This window comes from Trachurus japonicus, chromosome 5, assembly GCF_045865225.1.
Source record: "Trachurus japonicus isolate A0001 chromosome 5, Traja_1.0".
NCBI lineage: Eukaryota > Metazoa > Chordata > Actinopteri > Carangiformes > Carangidae > Trachurus > Trachurus japonicus.
In genome coordinates, this window is record NC_140911.1 from 24,650,937 (window position 1) to 24,677,967 (window position 27,031).

General features: G+C 39.6%; 2 protein-coding genes across 2 annotated transcripts in view; one reads left to right on the top strand and one right to left on the bottom strand.

Moving 5' to 3' along the window:
- The window catches only part of cenpp (centromere protein P), an 84,929-nt gene that overhangs the window by 26,674 nt on the left and 31,224 nt on the right, over positions 1-27,031 (bottom strand). The gene's annotated exons all lie outside the window — the stretch shown is intronic.
- Positions 6,200-15,694, top strand: aspn (asporin (LRR class 1)). The gene is made up of 8 exons (XM_085776926.1): positions 6,200-6,464; positions 9,180-9,451; positions 10,849-10,961; positions 11,669-11,882; positions 12,707-12,817; positions 12,920-13,013; positions 13,497-13,635; positions 14,236-15,694. The coding sequence occupies exons 2-8, from the start codon at positions 9,223-9,225 to the stop codon at positions 14,434-14,436; spliced, it is 1,101 nt and encodes a 366-aa protein (XP_085633052.1). The 5' UTR covers positions 6,200-6,464; positions 9,180-9,222; the 3' UTR covers positions 14,437-15,694.

A 27,031-nucleotide genomic window follows, 5' to 3' on the forward strand; every position in this document is an offset into this window, starting at 1 on the left:
GTTGAGATGTGGGAGGAACCGCTGGTTCCAGAGGTCTTTTTCCCCACTGTAAATTTCCACTTCAAAGTTTTTTCGTAATGACCTCATCAGTGTTCTTTTGCACACAAACACAAGAGTCTCCAGGATAATTAAACCACACAATAGGTCTGTGTTTATACCTAAAACCTACAGTATCAACCTGTCTAACTGAACTGCAATGTATTGATAAGTAAACGACAGCTTTGACAGAGAATAATAGACAGCTTACACACCTTGGGAGAATAATTATTTTATATAAGACGTGGACTAAATGCTCTTAGTGTACATTGATTGTATCTTTGATAACAATAGCATTGACTGGATGTTCAATGTGCCAAAACAATTTGCAACTTAGGTTAAGAAATGCAGTTTTGCTGCAAATGGCAGAAAATAGCAGCTGTTTGAAGAAAACACCCTTTAATTTGCTCTTGGCTGGCCAACAGGTCTAAATGATAAGAAATCTCTTTTGATGTATCAACGATCATATGCTACAGTTTTAAACTTTGTTATGATGCTCAATAAACTTTGCAATGTTTCCAATACTGACTGATTGATGACGTCAAAGTTCAAAATGTCACAGTCACACATGTGCTGGTCACTACATTACTAACGTAAAAGGAATATCATTATGACAATAACAGCACTGCTAGTCTGGGAACTGCCGTCAATGAGCAGAATAGCAGACCTATTTGAATAACTGTAAGAAAGCCGAGTGGTGATTCAGGGGTTTGGAAGCACGCTACGTAAGACTCGTGTTTCCATCTGGAACGCTGCAGAACACCTGAAGGTTTTTGAGGATCAGATACATGCTGACAGAGAATGCAAATATTCAACCTGCGTGGTGCATGAGTCACATATAAACAACAAGTTAGATTATGTTGCACTGGACTCCCTGACTCGGCTCACTATTAGCACGTCCCGCACATTGAGGAATACTTCCATTGACTTTCACATTATCAAATTAACACCCCGGGCCTCTGGAAGACGCTGTGCCATAATGAACAATCAAGAATGAGTCATGACAAAATACCGTGATCTTTGCATCACGTCTCCAACCCTCAAGCAGTACAGATTCAGTGAGAGCTGTAATTATCAGAGCAGGGAAAGCCAACTTTATCATAATATTTTCCTCTCAAAGCCTGGGGTTTAGGATCATTTACTTCAGTAGCAGACAGATCTAAAGGACGATTGGAACAGAAAAGCTAAAATGCAAAGAGGACAAAAACCGCAGGTCCTTCTTTGGTGAGACAAATGGGAAATATTAGATAATCATATGCCGACAAAAATAAATCTGAAAGTAAAAAAGCAAATCGGTAATCGGTAATGACTGGTCACTCTCTAGATGCTGGCAGTCATCCTGTCATCGTCCTTCAGCTGGAAAACTTTCTTTCAATGAGCCACAGCTCAGAGATCAAAAGGTCCCGTTGAAAAGAGAGAATTCTTCTCCTCTGCCAGCACGACCAGCTGCTGCGTCCATCAGTCTCACAAATCAGCACATGAAGGAACAATCTAATACTCGTTAGTCACGTGATCCTGTCAATGTTCCTACACATGAGGACAATATAGGAATAGCTGGGTGGTATAATTGGACCGCGACGTCCATTGAGCTCCATTACAGCATGAATTCTAAATTTCTTATTCTTGTAGTTTTTCTTCAGGAGATGATAGGAAAAACAAAAAAAACTGCACATTGTTATATTTCCAACGAAGGGCACTTAGATTCATAGTTGTGCTCAAACTGTGCTGCTATCCTTCTTTTATCTTTAAATCATCAACCATTACTTAACTACTCACTAAATAGAGAGTGCACATCCTAGTGAGGAAAAGTTGTTTTTTTTTAACGAGGCATTTATTCTGTAGTTTTATACATTTGTAAATTGTAAAGTTTATTGCAGCATTTAAATCTCAATAAATCTGTTCTTTACTCTTCACATGTTTTTCCAGGTTTTCTTGTGTGAAGACAAAGTTTATATTTATGACTCTGGGCTGAAACATACAAACTGATGACCCAATCATATATTTATTAGATTATAATACAGCTGTTTTTTCAACGACTTATGGATAGAGCCAAGACTCTTGAGAACTGGTATTTTTAGCCTGTGGTGTCTCTTTTATTATGGATGGGATGTGTTATATTGGTTAAATCATATCCTACCCTCAGTTTGACAGTTATTGTGCTTCTGCTTGTTTAATGTACATTCTCTTGACTGATGAGGCAATGAAGCATCAGCCTCAGAAATTCCTGCATCGGGTAGCCTCATGGTGAAGTGCTAGAACGATGACACTGGTCTGTTGTGCAGCCGGGCTGGGTAACGCTCCAGCAGCAGGTAACATACCGGTTTGCAAGCAGGGTCACACAGCTCTATTAAAATGTTTCCTGGCAACAAAACGTTCCTGTGGCACGACAGCAACAACAGCGCTGAGGCAACTCCTTGGCACCGCCGCCATACGAGTTGCCCTGGTGACTCACGGCTTTAAAAGGCTCTGATGGAGGAAATTCTCCTGAGTACGGGAACACAACAAGCTCCAGCAAGTCCAGAGCTGTCACAGACGTCTGACGGGTTGGAAAGTCTGAGATCCAGAGACAGAAGAGACATCCTGACCGCCTCCCACCAGGAACGCAGACCATCTCCCATCAGGAAATAATCTCTAGCATTTAATTTGTAGTTACAATACTGTAATTCCAACAATTATGCCATACATTTTTTTCACCACCACAAACCAATTTCCCTCTTTGGACTATTAAAGCTACTGAATTGAATCTTTCTGCGGCAGACCAGTCAGCTGAGAAGCAAGAGGTTTGCATGTGCAATATCCCCCCTCAACAGAGGATGACAACACGATAGACATCCAGCGCAAAACAATCGTTCAACATACTTTTTTGGACAGACAGAGGCATCATCGTAACCCAACAACAGGACACACACTGGTGCTCCTTGAAGAACAAAACAAAGGCTGTGTCCTCCAACAGTGCACAGAAAGCACAGAGTCTTCATTCCTCAATCAGATCCTTGCAGTGTTTGGGAAAGTGGTATCCTTTAATCTTAAAATCTGGCTCATGACAGAGTATTGTTTCAAAGTGCAGTTATGGAGCAGTGATTATGAGGAATTGGAAACTGAGCCTGAGGTTTTAACAAGGGAATCCTAAATGTGGGCTTGCTAATATATCAGATAATAGCAGCTTACACTTGGTTCCATGAGACTTTTCAAATGTGAGGTAGACGTATTAACGCTCATGTTCAGCTCTTCTCAGTGCTTTGTTTAACTTAACCGCAGGAGAGTCAAACATCTTACCAATTGCAGGTAACATCAAGAACAACAACCATGACATAGGATCTATACAGGAATTTCTGTCATGGTCATCAAAACAGCAGAGATTATAAATGTTCTCACACTTTAATTATGATTTGTTGATTTTGTCTTTTGTCCCAGTTGCATTTTATTTTGCATTGGAAAGTTGACACACCGTGCAGTTTTGTGTCAAGTGGCAAAAGATGGTGAAGCTACACACAAGCTCTTGTAACTCATTTAATGCACTTTGGGAACCGTAAAAATTAGCCCAGGAGCAAAAGACCAAGCAGTTTGCACTTTTTAAAGGGGAACTATGAAAGTCTGCTCGCTTTTCCGCTGTTCTGGTTAAGCTGCTCTCAGCCATGTGCATTTGTTTACAATGAAGCCGGCGAAAAATCAATACATGGAGCAGTGAATAACGTTACATAACATATACAATGTTACGATGTGTGTGTTTGATTAGGGACAAAAGATTACGAGTTACGGAGCGTGTTTGTGTTGTGGTGTGCAGAGACGAGAGCTGGGACACCGGGGTGGCGGCAACTGATGTTGCAAGGTTGGTTTTCAGCCGTGAGACGCCAGGTGAAGGCAGAGAGCCTCTGTTCTCACTCGTAACAAGTCACAAGTCATGTAGTTAAGGATCACAATTACTCCGGAGCTTTTTAATTAAGGCAAAAATGTTCCTCTTTAAAAGTAGTTTGGGTTTTTTTTGTTTACAATTAAATCTGACCATGGATAGCATAAACGTGTGAAATCCGGGGGAAGAGAGATTAAATGCAAGAATGGTCCCAAGCCAATCTAAAACCATTGGTATTTTGATTACATGGTCATAATGTCAAACCCCCTCTTTACACATTTTCACATTAAAAGCGATTATGAAACAAGAAAGAGCCTACAGGAGGACAAGAGGAATAGCTGACCTGATGAGAGGAGCAGGAAAAGAGTAGGAGAGTGGAAGCCTTGCTATAAATCTAATAATATCCAGAGCATGCAAGCACTGGGAGGATGAATGCATAAACAGGACATCCCTACAGTTCAGCATCAGGACAGATGATAGCAGAAACAAGAAAAATACACATACATATTTTTAACAGGCGGAAATAAATAGTTTTGTACTTAAATGGAACAATAACAGGGGGCAACACTTTTACATTTATTGATCAGTCTAAAATTGGTAAATATAATTCAGTCAGAACAAAATATAAATTTCAGTTTTGTTGGAAAGTTGAAAACAACTGGTGAGAAAATACAGGATAACTTTGCTTTGAAGTTGAGGATTTTCCTTCAAAGAGTATGTTGAACATGAGAGGGCTCACCAAGCTTCTTGTTGATGTAATGATCATTTAACCAGATCTCTGATGGTTTGGAAAATATGATTTTGCCACTGAGAAGATGCATTGAAACCAGAACACAGCCCCGGTCCCATTTTGGTTCGCCTGACTGCCAAACCAGGGCATAGTTGGACGGTCTGGCTCTGCCATAAGTTGCTTCTGAGTGCGGTTCCAGCTCAGCTCAGCAGAAAATACCAACACTGAATGGAAAAACGAATAGTATAACACATGAACCCCTGAGGGAGCAAGCTTCTGTTAGCTTTTCCATTCTTGGGAGGTATTTCTCATTTTTGCCTTAAGTAAAACTTTAGGGGTTTCCTGTTGTGCCTTGTTAAGGTACATGTCATGCAGAGCACAACAGAACATAAATTATGTTGATGTGTGTCTCCTCTGTTCCTCGTCTACCTCCTGTCTCTGCTCTCCAAATTTAAAATAACACAAAGTGAAGGCAGTTCTCACTGACTCCTCGTACTACCTTAAATCAGTATGCCCCCACCACTGAATCCTCATCTGTCTTAACAAGTCATTCAACACATTTTCCTGTGGGGTGAGATAATGCCAGCTGTTCCCTGTTCAGTTTTCTAGAGATCTTGAAACAAGACAGGATGTTTCCTCTATTATAGACTCTAGTGTTATAGAAATACAGAATACCACCAGGGAGACCTGTCACTGCAGAACAGCAGTGCAAAAGAGGAAAAAGATGAATGAGAACAAACCCGGGCAATTTACTAAAAAATGATCAATATCGATAGTCATCTCAATAAATTTGGTGAAAAGAACGCTGAGTCCGTTGTTTGGACACAATACAGCTTCAGCAAAGAAAACATGACACCGCCAATTGGTTTAATCACTTACATACAATGACTTTACCGAATATGAGTGGTGCTCGGCTAAAAACCAACAAGCACCGATTGCAATTAAGGTAAAAATTTGAAATAATCATGATAGTGATCACCATGTCTGTATTAAAATAGGAAAGAAAGAATAATGATATCAAATAAAATTTAATTTGGATAATCATCAACAAGAAGAGGGTCAGTTAGACATACTGTCCTGGTAACCATAACGATCTCCTATTACCTGGTGACTGACTGGCATCTCTACACCTCAAGCATCCTCAACCTTCAGTGATGCTCGTCTAAACAAACTGTAGCTCTCTGTTGAGGGAAGTCAGTCTCTATCAAGCAGACGAAAGAAGTCCTCAAACAAATTGACATACGGCATCATCCTTTAATCTGTGAGCATGGCTGCCCACCTTCATCCCCACGGTGGGTGTTTCACTGTGGAAACCCTAAACAGCTAAAGCTGCTGTCCCCCGACTCTCCCTGTTCCCTCGTGCCAATAGGCCTCAGTGTAGAAGCCATTCATGTTGATGTAAAATATTTAATATGGCAACTAGCCGTGGAGGGAGGGGAGGTGATAGACCTACCAGTATGTTCTATATAAAGACTCAACCATTCAGGAGTCTCAAGCTAACTATCCTGGCACAACTTCAAAGCTCCAGATGAAAAGCACATGACTAAAGTCCCAACAATGCCTTTTCAAATCTAGTCCGAGACGTACAGATGGTGTGATCTCAGACAGAGTCAAGAGCTCTTTACTGAAACTGAACCTCTCACCCTAACAGCGGAGGTTTTCCGTTGGTGGGGGTGTTCTGGGGGCCGTTTTTTTTTTTTCTTTCCTGAAGAGAGGGTGATGCTGTTCTCTGCTCACTGGGAATGTATTGACTGAGAATCCAACTCTCAGCCTTCCAGCTGGATCCTGCTGCTGCTCTGCAGACTGCGTGGGGTTTAAAACAGGACACAGACACACCTGACGGCTGAGGTAGGACACACCCTGGAGTTAACAAAACAAGAAAAACAAGATTTTTAACATTTTGCCTGGACAATCTGGCATGTTTTATTTTGGAAGAATACAGCACATCCCAAGTGTTAAGGGCAATTTACAAGACTCCTGCTGGGTGGAGGTGTTTCAGTGGATTGTGCTGCAAATTGTGGACTGAAAATCTTTATTTTAACAGCTGATCTAGGTTTGTTTTAGAGGAAATATTGAAGTATTTGAGACTTTGATTTGCATGTGAATGTCAGTGGATCATGTTTAGATGAACTACATGCTGAGCAGAAAAGGATATGGTGAATGCTGCTGTATCATGGTTGGGTTTTGGGGTATTGAATGCTGTGGTCTTGGATTCCTTGATTTAAGTTGATCTCCTATGATAAAAATGCTAAGTACTTTTCCATGAAGTCCTAAATACAAACACATGAGGGAAACTATCCAGATCACCTCAAATTTACAAAACTATTTCAAGTACAATGCAGACAGATGTCTCACTGCTATGGTAACCAAAACTAAGCAAGTATCACACAAGAAAACCATCTACCAATAGTTAGTTGTTGATTATCAAGATGAATTGTCTGATTTATAACTGTTTCTAAAACAACAGTTAACAAAATAAGAACTGTCTCGTTCCTCCTCTCCATTGTGAGGAGGACATACTGTCTTTCTTTGCTTTGTATTATTGATAACTGTATATCTTTGGGTTTGTTTTTGTTTTTTTGACACAGCAAGACATCCAAAGATTTCATCTAGGGCTGGACACTGGGAATTTAGTAGAGACTGGATATATAGTTCAAACAAATGCAATAACCATAAATGGATGATTATATGATATGAAAAACAATTGTAATTGCTCTCATAAATTCTAAGTGAAATATACTGCATGTGTGTCCTGATGGAGACAGGATGTATCAGAGAGGGATAACGCCCCTCTGGTTGAGATGTTTTATGAAATGAAGACCTCTGGAGAATACTGTAATTTACCTGGACTAGATTAAATGCAGCGAAAGGAAGCTTAATGTTTTCCACAGCCTTTTGATTCAGTGACAGGACAACACGACAATAGGAGAAGTATCTCCAACTTACCGCTAAGCTGCAAAACACACATTCATTCATAAAACTGCCTCTTTTTTATGTTAAATGTGCACATGTGAAATAAAAGGCAGCCTGGGTGCAGAGAAAAGGGTCTGTGCTGAGCAGTATTTGCTGTCGCAGCAGGATGCTCGACCACCACCACATACTTGTGGGTGGACTGAACGCTCGACTGAAAGGCTCAGAATCCATCAAGATTACCAGAAGCACGCAACCAGACAATCTCGGCCTTTCTCCCCTGGCTGTGTGAATGTGTAACACAGGAAGATATATAAATCATTTTCTGAATCACCACAGATGGTGAGGAGGTGAGACCTGGTGAAACATTTATGTTGGCTGCAAGAACTCATTTCCAATAGAGGTTTTCAGAGCTTCATGGAAACACTGATAGAAAAAAAGAGCTGTTTTTACTGAAACTGATCATTCCAGGAAGTCTGCATGTACTGTTTTAGCGATAGAAAACTCAGGCTGCAAAATTGAAACTGAACTTGAACACTGTCAAGCATAATGGTAACTATAGTTTCAGATATGTTACTAATCTCTACAACACTCGAGGAAAGCCAGCTGTAGGAATCAGAAATAGTTTAAAATGTCATCATGGTATGACATTCACCCCTCTATTGATGTAAGACTGGGTGCACTAGCTCCTCAAACCTACTGCAGTTACACAGTTAAGTGTTAAGAGGTGATATGCATCACCAAATTACAGTTTACAACACTCACACTAATTTTCCTGTTTCCAGCTGCTGAAGCCAATAAATAAAGTAATGAACACAAATTTATGACCAAAGAACACAACATGGTTGATGCATCTGATCTTGGAAAATGTGCTGGGAATTGGAGTTTAATACCATCAGTTTGCATGTGCATACTCCTCTACAAATCATGCAGAGCACAACACAACATAACTCTTCTCAACTACAAGAATACCACCAACTCAGAAACAGTTTTCTATATGTTGAGAAATTGACGGTCAAGTAAAGAAAGCAAACAAGAATATAAATACTTTTTTTAAACTTTACTTCTTTATACTTTTTAGAACAATGTTTTTCTAATTCTCCAGCTATTCCAAAGGTTTCCTGTGACCTCCCCTCAAGCTAGACATCTCTGCTCGAAAACAAGCAATAGCAGATGTTGAAGTTGCATTTAAAAGCCACTGTGAGAGTGTGTTTTAGAGTTGAAGATCAGTACACAACAACAAAGGCTTCACAAGTCCACTCGGCTCCCAGTAACAAAACCTAAATCTGGCTGGGTGCAAATTGAGTTCAATCTGATGAGGTCGGGTTGGTTCCTGTGGCATAGCTGCAATTTGTGGATCTGTGACTCTCTCGAAACAATGCGCTCAACACTGATGTGGTTAATTCTGTGATACTCCTTGTTCTCTTTTCAAACACTGTGCAGGGATCAGTTCTCATGGAAAAGATTATGCACACTTGCACGGGATTCGCCATTTCTTAAAAAGTACCATTGCACATTATAGCTATAGTGACATTGTTGTGAACATTCTTGTGGACAGTGCGAGTTGTTGTGAATCTGCTCGTCAATACGTTGACAGTAGAGTTTGGTCCTCTGGTTTCAGAGCTAACCTATAACCGTTGTCTTTTCCTTCAGATCTCCCTGGTTCCGGTTTCAGTGAGAGCGCTCTGATCAAACCATGAGGGTCTTCCTCCTACTTTGCCTGCTGGCACTAGGCAACGCAAAACCCTACCAGCCCGTCAACGTACTGGACTTCATGAGAAACTATGACGTCATGATGGCCGATTCGGGTGATGAGGATGACGACGACGATGACGACGACGATGATGACGATTTTGATGATGAAGATGAAAACTGCCCAGCTGGTTGCCACTGCTTACCCAGAGTGATGCAATGCTCTGACCAGGGTTAGAACACACTACACACATCTGGATCCACATGTTACTGTAAACACACTCAGTGTGTTGAAACAAGACTGAGTAGAAATAACAAGAGACTTGTTGTTGTCTGTAAGTCTGGTCTTATCAAGTCTTCTTTCCACCAAATCACATGTTAGTCCAACGTTAAAACTTTTGGTGCCCAGTCATAAGTTTGAACTTAGTTTGTAGGGAAGATTTAAAATAAGTCATAAATTCATAGTTTCTTTCTTGTTTTGTTTAAAAAACAAACAAACAAACAAAATGTGGTTGGCTGTAGTTTCCAGCAAATGTTACTCAAACGGGAATAATAACAACATTTGAAACAACAATTCTCAGTGGCAGTTAAATACACATTTGGTGCTCTCAAGCAGCAGGATTGTGTATTTGGGAATAGGTTTAAATAAACTACACTGCATGTACTCATGGTAATAAAGGGAGATGACAACCAAAGCAATAATGCAATAATTTTGTACAGTAATGGAGCTCTATGGCACTGGGGAATGAATTACATTAGACTTTTGAGACACTGATCACACTGATCAGTGCATTGTTGACGTAGGTCTGCACATTATGTTATTTGATGAGCAAAATAAAATATTGAATATTAAATAATATTAAATATTCCTAATATTTCTAGCAAATCCAGATAAACACCACTTTGTAAAGCGATGAATATTGCTAATAACAGTCACTCAGCTCAAAAAAAAATCTCAGCAGTTCCAATATTTCCACTTACAATTTTCTGCCACTTTTTGTGGTCAAAGTTCAACTAAACTGAACTTTGAACTTAAATACACAGATCTCTACAAAGTTTGTCCCACTAGATTGGGCTGCTGGTGGGAGGCAGAGGCAATGGAGACAACACTTACTCTTTTTTGCTGCATCCAGGTTAACATATGATCGATGCCTCATCTTGTATTAACATTTTGGGGAAACTTTCACACAGCAGTGTGTCAGCATCAGATTACAGACAGTCAATTTCCTATTTCATAGTATTCCCCATAAAACAGCAGAAAATATAATCAAACTCACTCCCTCAACTGACAAATCCTGGCTTCTGGACTGTGACCATTTCCTCTGTTGAATGGCAGAAACACAGCCAGGCCTTGTCTCATTTATGGTAAAGTAGGGCATCTCAATATCTTAACACATGAAACTCTCTTTACTTGTTTTTTTTTTTCATCATTTATGATCATGCAGTATGTTCCCCTGAATCAGAGAAACACATTAAAGCTAGGATGGAATAGTCTGAACCAGAAAGAGCAGCCAGAGACCAACTAAATGACATTATCTGTGTAATACTACATAATGTTACATGAGCCTCTTAAGTGACTCTCATTGTGTTTTGTTCAACTCTAATCGCACATTTGTGTTGCTCAAAACAGGTTTGATCTCCATTCCTGAGAAGATCCCTGAAGACACTGTGATGATAGACCTCCAGAACAACGACATCACTGAGATCAAGGAGGATGACTTTAAAGGCCTCAGCAAGCTTTACGTAAGAGACTTCAGTAAATCTTCAGAACCGATTTCCCTTACACGTAGTAATATACGCCACAACCACTTTCTGTTCACATTCAACGGACTAACATACCTAAACATCAGGCATATGTGAGGTACTCTGTCCATTATCTTCATTAACAATGTAGAAAATAATTATTTTAAGCTGTGAAGAAGATAAGATGCACATTTTTAATGTGAATCAAGAAATGAAAACCTGCTCTGGTGTGGCTAAAATTCAACAGTAGACTCAAAAATCCGCACAAGATGCCTAAATTTGGTTCAGTGCTTTAAAACAGTTCATCCAGAGTCAAGGTCCAAGTGAATGACATATCACTTAGCAGCTTTTAGGGTTCTTTAAGTTACTGAAGTGGAACAGCTCACTAATTTGAGTGCAGCCTGCAGCCTTATGAGGTGACAGCCCCTTTAAATGAAGCTTCCAGCTCAGGAGTTGGGGGCGGATCAGTCTTTGATCTAGTTGGTGTTTTCCCAGCTGGAATAAACCACATCAAGGCCTAAAACTCTGTTCTGTATCACAGCAAACCATGAGAATCTGCAGCCACAACTCTGTGGCCTGTCATTAAGTGATAAATGATGCAGCTGCACTAAACCTGTACAACTGCGGGGGGGAAAAAATCGTATCTGACAACCTAATGCTGCAGGAAATGCAGAAAAACTCAGTTTGATTTATTTGTTCTACAACAGGGTCTATTTCTGATCAACAACAAGATTTCCAAGATTCATCCCAAGGCCTTCAGAAACATGGATCATCTCAGACTGCTGTACCTCTCCTACAACCTGCTGACTGAGATCCCTGCAAACCTGCCCCCCAATGTCATCGAACTTCGCTTTCATGAAAACAACATCAACAGAATCCAGAAGGATGCATTCAAAGGCCTGAGGAAACTGCATGTGCTGGGTAAGAACTTGATTCAGTGGCCCTGTGTCTGCTTAAGAATAATCAGTGTGTTCTTGAAGACCAGGTGTTTCCAGTTGTTTGCCAAGAAGAAGTCTCCAGCGGTTCATTTCACTGATTAAACAAGGCTTTGACAACGGTGAAGAAATGGATTAACAAGTCAGGTTATATCTGGTTTGGTAAACTGCAGGGCCAACAGGTGTTCATATCCACACACCACAAAAGATGTTGTTTGACATTCCCCTCCAATGACCCACACAACCATTTATTTACATTAGTATTTTATCATCTGCCAACTCTGAGGTTCGGTTTTGGTTAAATTGAGGCAACCCAAACTATTTGGTTAAGGCCAGGGGAAGAGAGTGGTATGAGTAAAACCTTTTGGTGATGTTGAGGAAAAGATTGCGGTCATATTTTAGCAAAGTTAACCATGAGGTGTCAACGTCAGAAAATTCCTACACCTAACCATCAACCGCAAACTCTTTACCCATAAAGTTTAGCACACATTAGTCATACCACTGACTGTGAGACGAAAGTCATTTTTCCCACGACCACGAGGGGTCCAAATTATGCTGAATCTGCACATTTTTACGGGGGCAGAACAACCACGTTGACTATGTGTGTGGGAACATGACATCTCTTTACAAAGTATAAGAACTGCATGCAGATTCACCTTGCTGTCAACATTCACATACTGTATACATACAGTACATGTATATATATTCGAGGTATATCAGTAACCCTAGGAGGTGTTTGTTAGAGTTTACTGTAGAACATCTTCAGGATTGTTAATAATTAAACCAAATGTTTTGTGATTGTCCGGACAGAGCTGGGCGCCAACCCTCTGGCCAACAGTGGGATTGAGCTGGGAGCTTTTAATGGCTTGTCGACTCTGTATATCGGAATAGCAGAGGCCAAGCTAACTGCTGTACCAAAAGGTAGAAGAATATCACTCACCTCATATCGTCCTGATTAAATAATATCTGTTTATATGACGCAAGTATGCTTACTCTACTGCTTATGTTGGTGATCCTTCCTAGACTTCCCGTCCTCCATCACAGAGATGAGCCTGGCCTACAACAAGATCTCTAAGGTGGAGATAGAAGACTTCATCAGATATAAAAACTTGCAAAGGTGAAAACACTTTCAAGGTCTCTCTCCAGTAAGCTGCATGTGTGTCCAGGCCCAAATTAATTTGTCTCTCCGTCAAAAAATATATTTTCTCTCACTATTGGAGGGCTGAGCCTGGGACACACTACTTATTCAATGCTTTTAATTTTAGAAGCAAAGTAGGATATTGGACAACAATTCCCCGCCAGTTTCAACTGTTTTTAGTTTCCCCTGGAGACACTTCTGTTGTGTTGTGTGAATTTACAACACATGTGTTCTTGTCACATCGATGAAGATGTTTTCTGAATTTGTAACAGATTTGAAAATTGGCATATCATATAGCTGTAGTGCACCGAGCTTTCAAGGCTTTAGGTCGTAGTTTCATATAACATATGTCAAGGTACGAATTTCAACGTGATGCACCGTATTTATCTATAATTCAATTGCGTGACTATTCTTGTTCACAAATAACAACCCTTGACCAACTATCTTTTGCCATTTTTGCAGGCTAGGACTAGGTTTTAACCAGATCAAGTCTGTAGAAAACGGCAGCCTTGCCAGCATCCCTAACGTCCGTGAGATCCACTTGGACAACAACCGTCTGAGAAAGGTCCCACCAGGCCTCAGCTCCCTGCGCTACCTCCAGGTGAGAGAGAGACACTTCAACAAAACTAATCCTGATCAGTACTCACATGACTGATCTGGTTCAACTGGGTCATTTTATTCAATGTTTCTTTCCCTGTGAATGAGCTGCTTTTTTGTGCCAAACTACTTCCAGATAAAGCCCCTCCATACTTCTTAAACTGAGCCCAGACATCTAGCAAATAAAATGTGTTTTGGATCCTGGTATCCATGATGTCATTATTTAGCCTATCCGAAGCTCATCATCTTAGATGAGCGCTGGACTACAAATGACTGCTAAATCAGTAGCTTCCTTCTTACCACCAAAGCATCGAACAGAGCCTTCACCACCACTGTCTATGTTATCACATGTACAGTGTTTTCACCAAGGGGAGCAATTCACTGTTAGGGCTGGGCAGGACAGCAAAGTGAATGTCATATCAGCAACTTGAAACTATAAAACCCAATTTTCCAATTTGTACTTGAGTCCATCTAAGTCTTTCTCTCCAGGTCTGATGCTTCTAAGCACGAGTTACCAACCCTTCTGTTAAGTAGTATTAGAATAAAACTTACTGACAAAGCAGAAAAAGAACTGATTAAAAACAAATCCTCTCTGTCTGTTCAGGTGATCTTCCTCCATTCCAACAAAATCAGCAGTGTGGGAGTCAACGACTTCTGTCCCATAAGATCCAATGTCAAGAAGAACCTGTACACAGGCATCAGTCTGTTCGCCAACCCTGTTAAATATTGGGACATTCAGCCCGCCACCTTCCGCTGTGTGACCGGACGGAGGGGTGTTCAGCTCGGAAACTTCAGAAAGAAGTAGGGAGTGAAAACGAGGCATTCCAGACAGTTCGGAAGCTGAGAACTGCCAATATCCTTGTTGCAATATAAGGACAGAGCTCGAACAAATTCTAATAAAAAAAAAGTTGAAACCATAAGTCTAAAGTGTTAGCTGTTCAGGAAATGAGAGAAATGTCCATATTTCATTCTTCTCTGTACTAGAACCTGTAGTAGATGTTGGATGTTTGTACAATTTACACAAATATGTTCTCAGCTGGGAAGAAAAAAAGAAAAGAAAAACTCTGTTGGCTCTTATAATGAATAATAAGTCACAAGGTAAAACCGTAAGTCAACAACAACAACAACAACAACAACAACAACAACAACAACAACAAAAATCATAGTCAGTATACGGAAGTGGACATGAACAGCTGAATATTATGATATTATGATGAAATTCACACAAGAGCCCTGTCTACCTTCGTGTGGTTTCACATTTTCTCTCAATTTTTGCTGTGTGAACTCTTCAGGGTGTATAGCGCCTCCACCTGGTCACTTTTTGAAAACACAGTGACTTCACTTGAATAGTACGACATGCTGACGTCTTTTCAATGGAAGAGATTCTTTGATTATTTCTTTACCAGTTTGAAAATAAGACAGCTGTTATAGATATGCAGTTTAGTTGAAATGTTTAAGATGTTCTCACTTCATACTTGATTTACTTTTCTAAACAGCAATGAACAAAATAGACCTTTCCCCTTTTCATAATTTCCTTATATATAACTTCATACTGATGCTTTTTTTTATTTTTTTATTTTTTAGATATGACAATGAAGTCATCATATAAAAATCACTAGCTGTAACCTGAAGACCACTTCCACTGAAACTAAAACATGTTTTCCTTCCAGCAGAAGCCTATGCAGTCAGTGAATGATGCCGGCATATTTTGGGGCAAGAAGTCACTTTAAAGTCCCACGTTTTTTTTGTGGATGTTTTATATTATCTCATTGCATGTCTGTATTGTCTTTAGTTAGATGCAGAAAGCTATGTCAGACTGTATTATACGTTGTCCATGATGTAAACATGTCCTCTGCAGGACTGTATCTGTAACCAATCGACAAATTTACCCTAAACGTCAGTTTGTTTTGAGTGAACAACGGTTGATATCGAAATTAAAGCAGGTAATGTAACTCCCAACCCAGAATATCTGAGAGCATTCCTGTGTCCTGCAATGTTCTCCCCTCCTAAATGGTGCTATATTTATTTAGTATGTCTTTAAATAAACCTGGAACACCTCCCCATTCATGTCGTGAATTTTTGTCAACCTAACTAGGTAAGTTCAGAACTACATTATTTCAGCCAAACCTGTGACGATATTAGGATATAACTAAGGATATGAAGGTTATTCACTGATCAATTGAAATACTGAATAATCAGTGGTCATGTGATACCAAATGGCGAGCTTGAGGCCAAAAGAAGAAACAGGAAACAGCTCTGTAGCGATTGATTAAATAAATGATTATTAGGTACTGATAACATAAATTGCTTAATAAGGGCAACAGGGACTGATTTCTATCATCATACTTAACCCTTTGGCTGATTATTCGCTCTGGTGTAGCACTGGGGTATTTAAAAAAATTAGAAAGACGATTAACCAAAAACACAAATTGATTTCAAAGGAAGAAATATGTGTACATCTAAATTTAAATCTCACTCTAATCCGAAAAACGTACATTTTGATTGCCTCTTTGAAAGGCTTCAACTAACCATTACATTTTTTAATTGTGTGTTGTTGTTTTTGTTATTATTACCATTAGCAGACATTTTTGGCTAACCACTCTCTCTCTCTTCCAGAACACTTTAGCTTTTCATTTCTTCACCAGCAGATGTCACTGGATACTAGAGAGTTACAGGCAGTGATCCTGGTTGTGGGACTGGAGACTGGAAAACGTATCCAGGAGAATGAATACAACCAACGATTGGCTTAGAATTCAATTCAATGCTATTGAGAGAAAACGTGGCTTCCTGGGTGACTGTCTCTCTATTCTGCAGAAAACAGGACAATGCAAGGGATCTATTGTTTCTAATTTAAAATAAAGAACCCTCTGAAGCTGGCTTTTCTTAGAATGAGTGAAAGCAGGAAGGTCTCAAAATCTTCGACTGAAATCTCTTGAAGTAACTTTTAACTACTTTTCAAGTGTGTCACAGCATCAGAAACAATTTTCAGCTTTTTAAAAAAACAAAACAAAACATATATTTTGCTAGTAATTTTATGTTTTCTTTGAAGGAAGTCCTGATAACTACTCTAACATGGATTATTGCGCTGGATGGCAAAAATTTAAAACTGCCAATTGAAAAATTTGTAATTATGAGAAATATTTGAATTGCTTTCTTATCAAGCGTTAGATGAGAAGGTCTCTCTCTGTACAGTAACTGTGAAGCTGCAACCAGCAACCATTTTCTTAGCCCAACATGTGCTACAGATTGTAATTGATTTTTTTCTTGGCCATTTCTGAGCAGGGAACAAGCTGTTGACTCGTAGTCTATTGCCCACTAAAGCTGATATGACAAGCGTGTTGCTACACAAGGTTTTGCAGCTTCGTTAATGTGATGTATTAGGACGATGACGTCGGTTGGTCGTATGTGGCGTAAAGTGAGGGATCTGTAAAGCAACAGGAAACCAATGTGAAAATGCGACAGGCCGTGTGTGTTTTCTTTGCCCTCTCAGTCTCTGTGGGAGGCCCCTGTCAAACAGCAGCCTGCTCCCTGCAGACTCCCAGAAACCCAACACCTGCCAGCTGCCTTCATCATATCCATCCTTACCAGAAACTGATATCCATCCACAGTTGACAGAAAATGAGACCAAGCTGCAGTTGTGCGGCAGCACCGTAACATAGTGCTGTGGATGGTTTGCTGCTTGACTGGTTTGTCTTTTTAAATGAAGACTCTTTTTGCTGTGGGTGGGGTGGAGGGGAGCTGCCTCTCTCTCTTTCTTCAGGAAACATATGGAACAGATCTGCCGGTTGGCCAGGCCTCTTTCTGCCACGTCTCACAGACACACACACACACACACACACACACACACACACACACACACACACACACAAAAATGGTCCTAACCTCAGGGTTTTTTACTTCTCTTCACCTTCTGCATTTGCTATCTTCTACTCTACTCTTCTAATTCTTGTCATGTTCTCTCCTTTGTCACACTTCATCTTCCACCCAGGACTTCTAGCGACTAGCGTCCCAACTTCCTTCCAGTTAGGTTCATTAGAAAACTAAATTACTACAATGTGAGCATGCTGTCCATGTTAGTCAAGTCCCAAGTCAGTAGGAGCCTCCTTCAAACACTTGGCAGCTAAGGAAGTCCGAATTTGCATAACACAGTTTGTGTCTACTAATTGCAATGATCAGTTTGCACTGATCAGTTCCATGATTCAATTCAGTACTTGTCAAATTATTGTTGTTAAACACATTTTTCCAGTTGAGGTTCCCCACCTGAAATACAGAGTGCTTTCGATATCATTAGAGTTTATTGTAAAGTTTTAGAAATACAGAATATTATAAGGCTTGTTAAGAGTAATAGAAAGCAGGAAGTGATGCTAATTCACACAGTAAAAACAACTTATTAAAGGAAGGGAGATGATTTTAGTAATGTTTTAAATGAGATGCATCAGGATCTTCTGATTGAGCTCAGCAGGTGAGCTGGTTGCTGCTGTTATCACTGTTATGTCATTTGCTTCAATTAATCAGAGCAGCACATCAAAATGTCAGAAGCAATTTCTCTTTTTTACAAGTTTGGAAAAGGCAAAACAAATTATTCAAATCAGGCGCAAATGTGTGAGGAAAAACTCACTGCAGGTCAGATACCAGGCTGAAGTTAGTTTGATTATCAGCAGCTTAACAAAATGTTTTGGAGCGCACTGAGATGAAGTTAATTTAGAATTCATACAGATACATTGTGACATTGTATTCTGACATTTAATAGCTTGTTTATGATCAGTTTTGATGTATTAATTTGCTGCGAGTCAACTAATTTCGATACTAAATTATTCATTGCCAATGTCAAACAGAATAGTAATTATTTCTGCGATACTTGCAGGTCATTTCTATCCATCATTTTTGAGCCCTATTCTTATTATCTCCAGAAAATATCTAAAATCAGCTTCTTGTTTCTATTTAACTCTGAGTATCTGTAATGATGCAATATCGGTGGGCCAAGACAACTAAAGTATCACTTAGTATCTCACTGAGTCGGCTCTTCCTCGCTCAGCCTCGAGAGGTTCTTTCAGCTGAGACTATTCTTTTGAATCTGGCAGTTAATCAAAGTATGATAGTATATAATTATATATACATAAAAACCTGTGAAATCTATGATGAGTGCAGAATTTATTGTGTCGGGAACAAGTCTACTGGCTGTTTAAATGCCTGAAAAGATAAATCAGCCTTCCCTCTCTGCACCTCAGATATTTTAAATCCAAAAACATCAAGTTCAGATCACTTTTCCGAGCTTCTATCCTCTCCTCATCTCTCCTCCTCCTCAGCTTCCCTCAGCCATCAAAAGAAGGACCCCTTCATGCATAAAACCATATGATTATGTCACAGCCACAGATGATGAAATGTAGAGGGAGTGGAAGTTGTAGCTGCTCCAGAGATGGAATACACCGAAAGGGAACAACTTCAGAATTTGATAGCTTTTATATTTTACGGACAGATTAAAAAAAAGTAGTTGAAATATAACACTGTTAACAGTGTCAGATGTTCTGTTCATTAAGTTCTTAATTCAAGCTGACTTGTCATAATGACTTGACATTACACTGACAGTTGAGAGGGGGTTCAATTTCTTAAACTTGGCTGCACTTTTGAGGAGGTTGGAACAAAATGAGACTCAATCCTTTTGAATGAATTAGTTATTTGATGCCCAGAGTGTCAGAAATATTTCCCTTCAAAGAAACATTGGAAAAAACATTGGGATTTCAAGGTTTGCATTGCATCATTTTTTATACGGTACGTTTGTGTTTGAAGGACGCATATAACGACCTTGGTTATGCTGTGAGCTTGGAAGAAGCTGGGTAGAGGCCAACAGAAGAGGCAGAGGAGGCACAGAGGGAGCTCAGGTTTCTAGTGTATAAACCAGGACAAAGTGGGCTACAATCATCAAGCAGTAGGGAATCGCTGCTTCTCTTTGCTTCAAGACCCCAAAACTTTATCCATCACTTCGAAAATTACTGATGGATTCAAGGCTACCGAGTTCTATATCACACCACCTTCTGATTCTCATTAACTTTACAGTCGGATTGCAGATATTTCGGTAAAATACTTGAATTCCTAAAACAACAGTGCAACAAGTGGGTAAAAGTTGAAGGCGGAGTGGTCTGAAACAGACAGCTTGAGTAAAAACACCATCTTTTTTTCTTTTCCAAATACGGTATGTTTGTCTGACCTCAGTGTTTGTTTCCAACATGACTGACTGTCAAACTGCTCTTGTTTCTTGACATGTCAAGACAAAAACATTCCACTAGCCATCCATTACAGGTAAAACTCTTTGCTTCTTCGGGTATTGCACCTGAAAAGTGTTCACTATAGCACTTTTCACAACCATTTCAGTATTCAGCAGGGGATAAAACTGAAAAGGCCTCAATGTTTTATGGCAGGCATGTCCAAACGATTCCTCAAAGGGCCGTGTGGCTGCTGGTTTTTGTTCCAACTAACCAAGAGAACAAGAGAACACAGTTTGACCAATCAACTCTCTGAAGTTTGAGATCCGTTGATTAAATGAGTCAAGTCTGGTACGCTGCTGCTTGGTTGAAACAAAAACCTGCAGCCACATGGCCCTTCGTGGAATTGGACATACCTGTTTTAAGGCAACATCTGGCTGCAAATAAGCTATAAAATGCAGCAACAATTACAAAACATTTGCATTTTGTATAGTTTTACAACAGTGGATAAGAAACTCATTGATGATTATTAAAAAAAAACTCCATGCAGTTCAATTCGAGCTGTCGATTCGAGTCTGTACTGTAGCAATGAAGATAGGGACGGTAATAAATATTCTTCATTTGATTAAAGAGAGATTTAGTTGTCCTGATGTTCAGCCGAAATGTCAATAGTCTGTATGGTCTGTCTTCATGCATTTTCAATGTCCCCAAAAGCGTGGATGTGGATTATGGTCAGAACACTGAGTACAGTCTATGTTTTTAGCCTTATAGATTCACTGGAAAGTTAACAGTGACAAGTCCAAGCATCAAAACATTATTAACACAAGTCTCCATTAGTGTACCGCAGAAGCTTGTACAGACAGAGCTTCTCAACCAGAACATCATCGCGCTTTTTAATGCACGACAAATCTTGCACAGTAACTGCCAACAAACCCAAAAATCTAATGAGGCACAAAGTCTCCCCAGACTGCTGTGGACATTTTCAGAGAGGAACCAAACACTTCAAGATGCCAGAGTCACAGCAAAAGAAAAAAACTTTCAATGCTTGGAGAAAATTGTACACTTAGTCTGTCAGCGCTCACTCAACACACAGTCAGTGCCCAAAAACACAGAAACACTCACACACACTAAACAACGCAGAACTAAAACATATACCACCACCAACTCATCCAGAGCGGGGCCAAGGCTGAATGAGGCCAGTGAAATTAAAATGTTTAGAGGCGAGGACTGAAAGGCCTGTTTGTTCATGAGAGAGAATCCCTGCAGTGATGTCTTCTGCAGAGAAAAGGCTGACATGAAAAATGAGAAACGAGGACGACGAGCCAATTGCTGTCTGGCTCTGGAGTGGAAAAACCTGGTCTATGATGAATGTGTGCGAGAGCGTGTTTTTGACTGTGAGCGAGAGAGAAAAAGAGTGCAGATGTAACGGAGAACATCAAAAGTCAAATAAAAGTATATTAAGTTAAAATAGTGAACTGGTAAAACTATATATAAAAAAAGCTATTGTTTCCAAAGTTAACCACACATTTGAGTTTCTACACTGACATTTCTCTTAGAAATAATTTAAACCAATTAACAATGGTTGTTGTTCAGTCATTTAGAGGTACTATAAACATGATTCAATACATGTTACACACAAACGCCAGCCCCCTGCTGCACCAAGTAACTGATCTGGTTGCAGGTTATTATGGTGTAACTAGTTGGTTTCATACTAAACACCAGATTTTAACGAGTTGCATCATCTGTATGCAACAGATGAAGACGACTACGGCTCAAGATCCTGTCAGAGTGTGACATTTCCCCTCAGGACATCAGGTGAGTAAATGTGAAGAAAAAGAACATACTGAGTAGTCACAACAGTGTTAAAAAAAAAAAAAAGAGGTTTGTTCTAGCTAACGTGATACAACACATTTTTTTTGCTAATGTGATGATGCAATATTGTCAGTATAAATTCACCAATTACGCAAAGCAAAAGTCATTTGTGGAAGGTATTGTCTGTATTATGGCCATACTGTACATTTTAACATAACGGCAGTACTGTATATTATCTTCCATCTTGGTGAAAAGACTGCAGAGGTAAACAACACCATTTACAAGTTTAGGTTCAAGTTACAAACAACCAAGTGGTCGCGGCAATAGTCACCGTCTTGCTTTGATCTATTCCAGATTACGATGTCTGTGGTGCACCAAGTTATAATAAGTGTCAGTTTCATCAAAAACTGTAAAACAATCCAGTCTATGATGCACTCAGAGTATTGACCAAGTTTTTACTCCAGTTTCATCACTCTCTGACTGTTCTACTACGACTGAATGTGTTTGTGCAGTGGATGAGACCTGTATGTTGTTTTCATTTATCAATATTTAGCCAAAGGTGTTTGTCTACTATCACCTCCTTGTGCAAATTCAGAGTCAGTGCAGCTCACATGAAAATCAAGACCACACAGGTTAAGTTTCCATCGGTTAATGTATCATCATCGCTGATAATCCTGTCATCTGGAATTACTCTTGCCTCATGCGTTCAGCATAGTTAAGAATAATCTGCTGTTTCTGATTGGATTTAAATCAAACACTGATTTAATAAATCTTAAATCAATGTGCATGCAAATACAATCTATAAGACATATAAGTAAATGGTGCAAGAAAGACAAATATTAGAACATATTTTAATCTTTTACTGGTCCCTAGAGAGAAATAATTTGGTTTCTGGTGTCAAATTTATGTGCTTAACTGCCTTAACACCTGTGAAAGGAGTATTCTTTAGGGCTAATAAATGCTCAAGGGCAGAGGAGCAGATATGAGAGGGACAGACAGAGAGCCCAACGACAGACAGACAGACACTCACAGCCAGAATCACAGACACTGTTATTTTAGCCAGTAGCAATCTTAAAGCCAGAGCTTTTGAAGGGCAGTCCAATAAAAAGAGATTTTATCCAGATGCAGTCTACTGCTGAGGAGTCAGCCGTGTTCTCCTCATCACAATTAGCACAGAGGGAAACATTCAAGACCACAATGTCCTATTAAACAGACATAATTACATTAACATGGGAACTTCCCAGAATTCCCCTGCCTTCACAAACACATGAAAAACACATTGACTTTAACCGCAAACAATAATATAGATGAACTGTAAATGTAGTAGGGGGAAGACAGAGTAGGCTACTGTACCGATGGATGAGTATGATTCATCAACTGAAAAAAGGAAAACAGGACACTACTGTAGTGCACATTGGTCTGCCTCAAAACCCTAAAGCAAGAGCAAAATTAAACCAGATCTAAAAAACTCGTGTTGAAAAGAGCCACGGTATCTACAGCTGAAGCAATTAGTCAATTAACATGATCCTAAATTGAATATCTTTAGGTTTTGACCTGTTGTCAATATGGAACAAAACTTTTAAGATGGTAAAATGTTCAGTTTTTTGACAGTCTATAGGCCAAATCATGACTCTATTAATTAAGAGATAATAATAATTTGCAGGTTAATCTAGGAACCAGGCCAGCAGTGTCTGGGGTCATTCCCAGATGAATGTGAACCTATGTTACTGAAATGACAAGAAAAGCCCAGGATATTTGCGGTAGAAAATCTTTTTTGCCACATCCAGCAAAGCATTCAAAGGACTTATTGTCTTAGGAAGCATTGAACCACTGAAAAACAATAACACATGGAATTAGACACGAGGCTCACATTTTGTTTTCATCAGGAATTGACTATCCTGAGTCTACAGAGTGTTAGGATTCCTGATGATCAAACAGGACTTAAGCAGGCTCTGAACGGCTGGAGTCGAAGGTGGAAAAATGCTTTTCAAACAACCAATCTAATGTTGCAACAGCAGTCTCACACATTACTGCACAAGGCCTCAGTGTTTTGAGACACCATGTTACATCTGGCAACAGCTAGGCCGTACGTTAAATCTTTCTTCTTTAAAAAAAAAAAAAAGAAAACACACCCTGAATTTTTTTTATTCTAAAGGGTGCACTTCAGATTTAGTCAATTATTCTTTATTATTCAGTTGCATGTGAGCTATTTGTCAAATAGCTAGTGATTACATAACTTCTACCCTTTGCACAAAGACAGTACATTTAAGAAAATTGCGAAACTCAGTTCGAGGTGGAAAAAATGAGTTTGAGTTGAATTGTGCAGCCTTACTTGAATCAATCTTTTTAGACTGTGGTGATAGTGAGTGACAAATACAAAAGCCTGCTCCATCTGCGTGGATGATGGATTCAGCCGTCATTAGAGAACAGAGAACCACTATCCAATACCACCCAAATGGAACCGAGTCAACAAATAACACTCTCCACATGTTCCAGTATTCTTTGGTCCACACGCTTGTGTAGATCAAAGATTTCAATTAGTCCCATCATACTTCACTTGTCTCCAAAGACGGTCAGAAAATTCAATCCAGGTACCTAATGAGATTTTAATGGGAAGCACTGACAGGATTAATAAACGACTCATTGTTACAAACTTAAGAAACAGCCTTCACTCAGCAGTATTCACGGTAATATTTAAAGAAGTCATTGATTTTAACACTACTGCACAGAATGAAGACAGATGACACACACTACATGCTATTCACTTTATAATGTATATTGGGTGAGAAAAAATTACATTGTGGAATAACTGTGGTATTGGGAAATCAACTGATATTCTTTCATATGTTATTGTGTAAACAAAATAAAGCTGTTGGATCTCACATTCAATTCTTTCATGATTGATTAATAAAACTCGTGTCTTATTAGATGTCAGAAAACAAAAATGCAAAATCATTAATCTTTACTGAGATCCTATGAACATAAACCCTTCTAGTGTGAATCATTCCATTATAGTAACATATTTCAATTTTCACTTTCAGCAGCTTCAGGGTCAACAATGACATCTGGTACCTGCAACACATATTGATGAGCCCCAATTACATAGAGTACTTAGTACAGTGAGCCTTTATCTTCAAACTGATAAACAGTACAGGGACTCTTTGAATTTTGCTATGTTGAGGAAAAGAAAAGATAAAGAAAAAAAAAATCCCTTTTTCCTTTTGCAAATGTAAAAGTGTGTTAAAATGTAAAGGAAAAGCTGGTGCCAGTATATTGGTCAGGGTTGAGGGAAAGCTGAAGATCAAAAGGGCTCTAGACCCGAGACTTAGTCGTGTGTTCTTCCTATAGCACAAAGAGCCCCAGCACACAGCAATACAACACAGAAACCGCTTAAACAACCCTGTTGTCCTAGACTGGCCCAGCCAGAGCCCTTACTTGAACCTAATTGAATATCTCTAAAGGGACCTGAAAATGGCCGTCCACCGACAGTCCCCATCCAACCTTACAGATCTAGCGAGTAGCTGCAGAGAGGAATAGCAGAAAACCCCCAAATCCAGATGTGTAAAGGTTGTTGCATCATCCCTAAAAAGGACTGGAGACTATTATCACTGCCAAAGGTGCTTTAACTTAAATACTGAGTAAAGGATATGAATACTTAGATCAATTTGATATTTTATCGTCTTCTATGTAATAAAGTTGCAAAAAATGTGAACGCTTCCCGAATGCGCTGTTAATGCTCACCTGAGACAGACGACCTGAATGAATCACTGTCTGAAAACTTAGGGCACCATAGAATAATCAAGGGCTTGATTGTTAACTACTATATATTTAGTATCTGAGCTGATTCAAAGTCAGCATGAATCACTTAACAGCCAACATTAAACTGCCCTTCAGTTTCTGGCTGGAAGAAAGAAAATGCCAGGAATGCTGGGATAACAAATCCAGTAGTCATCAGAGAACAGAGGACAACTATCCAATACCACCGCAAACTGGAATCCAGTCAGCCAATAATACTCTCCATATGTCTCTTACTGGTTTAGTCCAAGCCATCATGTCTCAGTTGACAGTTAAATCAGAGCTGGTCTCTTGTCCAGTACCAACAGACTGAGGCCATCAACTGAACACTAATTCTGCCGATACAACACAGACCCAAGAAATTTGACCAGAAAGTGAAAAAGCACTTGTTCTATTTCCCTAAATCTTAACATAGAGGATGTAAAAAGCAATCATTTCAGTTTTCATCTTACACATGTTTTTGCTAATTGCAACTCCACCAAGTCCACGTTTTTCATGTTTCCCAGTCAAATCATACGACTTTTCATGCTGCTCATTTGCATAGTTCCCTCTCATTTCTCAACTTTCGTTGCTCAAGTCGCTCACATCGCGTCGCTCACCACTGCCGGTCGCTCATCACCGCCAGTGTGCATTGAAAATAACTGGCAGCTGGTCGCCGTGGTCACCCAAGTCTCTTTTGGATGTGAACGCATGGTTAGAGTAGTAACTATATAGTGCAGAAGTCCCTGTGTTGGTTTTCCTTTTAGAAATGAAATCAGCTTCTGACTGCTGATTTCGGCTTGGGTAGGAGGCAAGCTATACACACTAATTGCGGGCGGTATGGCTCTATCTTCCTTGTTACTGCACGCACAGTCAAAAGGATGGTGTCTATCTGCTTGTCATGGACTCGGGAGTGAGGCAAGACACGAAAAAAAATGTTGGCGTATCACTTTAAGTCTTGACTTATTAAACACTAAAGGGACAACGAGGAGTTTCTATTTGGTTATAAAAAAGTCTCACGTTAATGTGGATGAATCTACGCTACCCACACTTGTTAATGGGCCCATTTTCGATAAATATATCGTTTTGTCTCCATCGTTATTTTGTTATTATTAGTGGTGGCGGAAACCTTTACTTTCGGTTTCAGGGCGAGTCATGAGAATAACGCCGCCTAATAATCGCCGTTTATGGTCGGAACTACGACGGTATGTGATCTTCTTTGAACCTCTGACTTTAATTATTGATGAATGAAAACATGAGTCTGTCTAGCGCCGGTCAAAGAATTTCACGGTGCGCGTGGAGGCTCATAAATGTAGTGTGAAAACGCTTCGCTTTTCCAAAACTCCTCGTTGTCCCTTTAAACTAGGCTAAATTTGTATGAGTAATTGCAGATTCTTGTTCCTGTATTTATTTAAGAAACTTAAACAAGTTAGGACACCTCCAAATGTCTCCTTAATACTAAGAGATAGCAGTCATTCTGCTGGTTAAGAAGTAGTATTTAATATGTGAATATGACATTTTCACCACTCAGTTTTGTCCAGTTACAGTAGGACTTCTTTGCTTATTGTAAGATGTTGGATAAACATGGGCCCAGATCTCCAAAGCACCTAAAGA

Excerpts from the sequence above, each read along its gene's own strand:
- aspn (XM_085776926.1), top strand. The coding sequence starts at position 9,223 with ATGAGGGTCTTCCTCCTACTTTGCCTGCTGGCACTAGGCAACGCAAAA. Across the intron at positions 9,452-10,848 it reads GATGCAATGCTCTGACCAGG|GTTTGATCTCCATTCCTGAG; the intron begins GTTAGAACACAC and ends TGCTCAAAACAG. Across the intron at positions 12,818-12,919 it reads GCTAACTGCTGTACCAAAAG|ACTTCCCGTCCTCCATCACA; the intron begins GTAGAAGAATAT and ends GATCCTTCCTAG.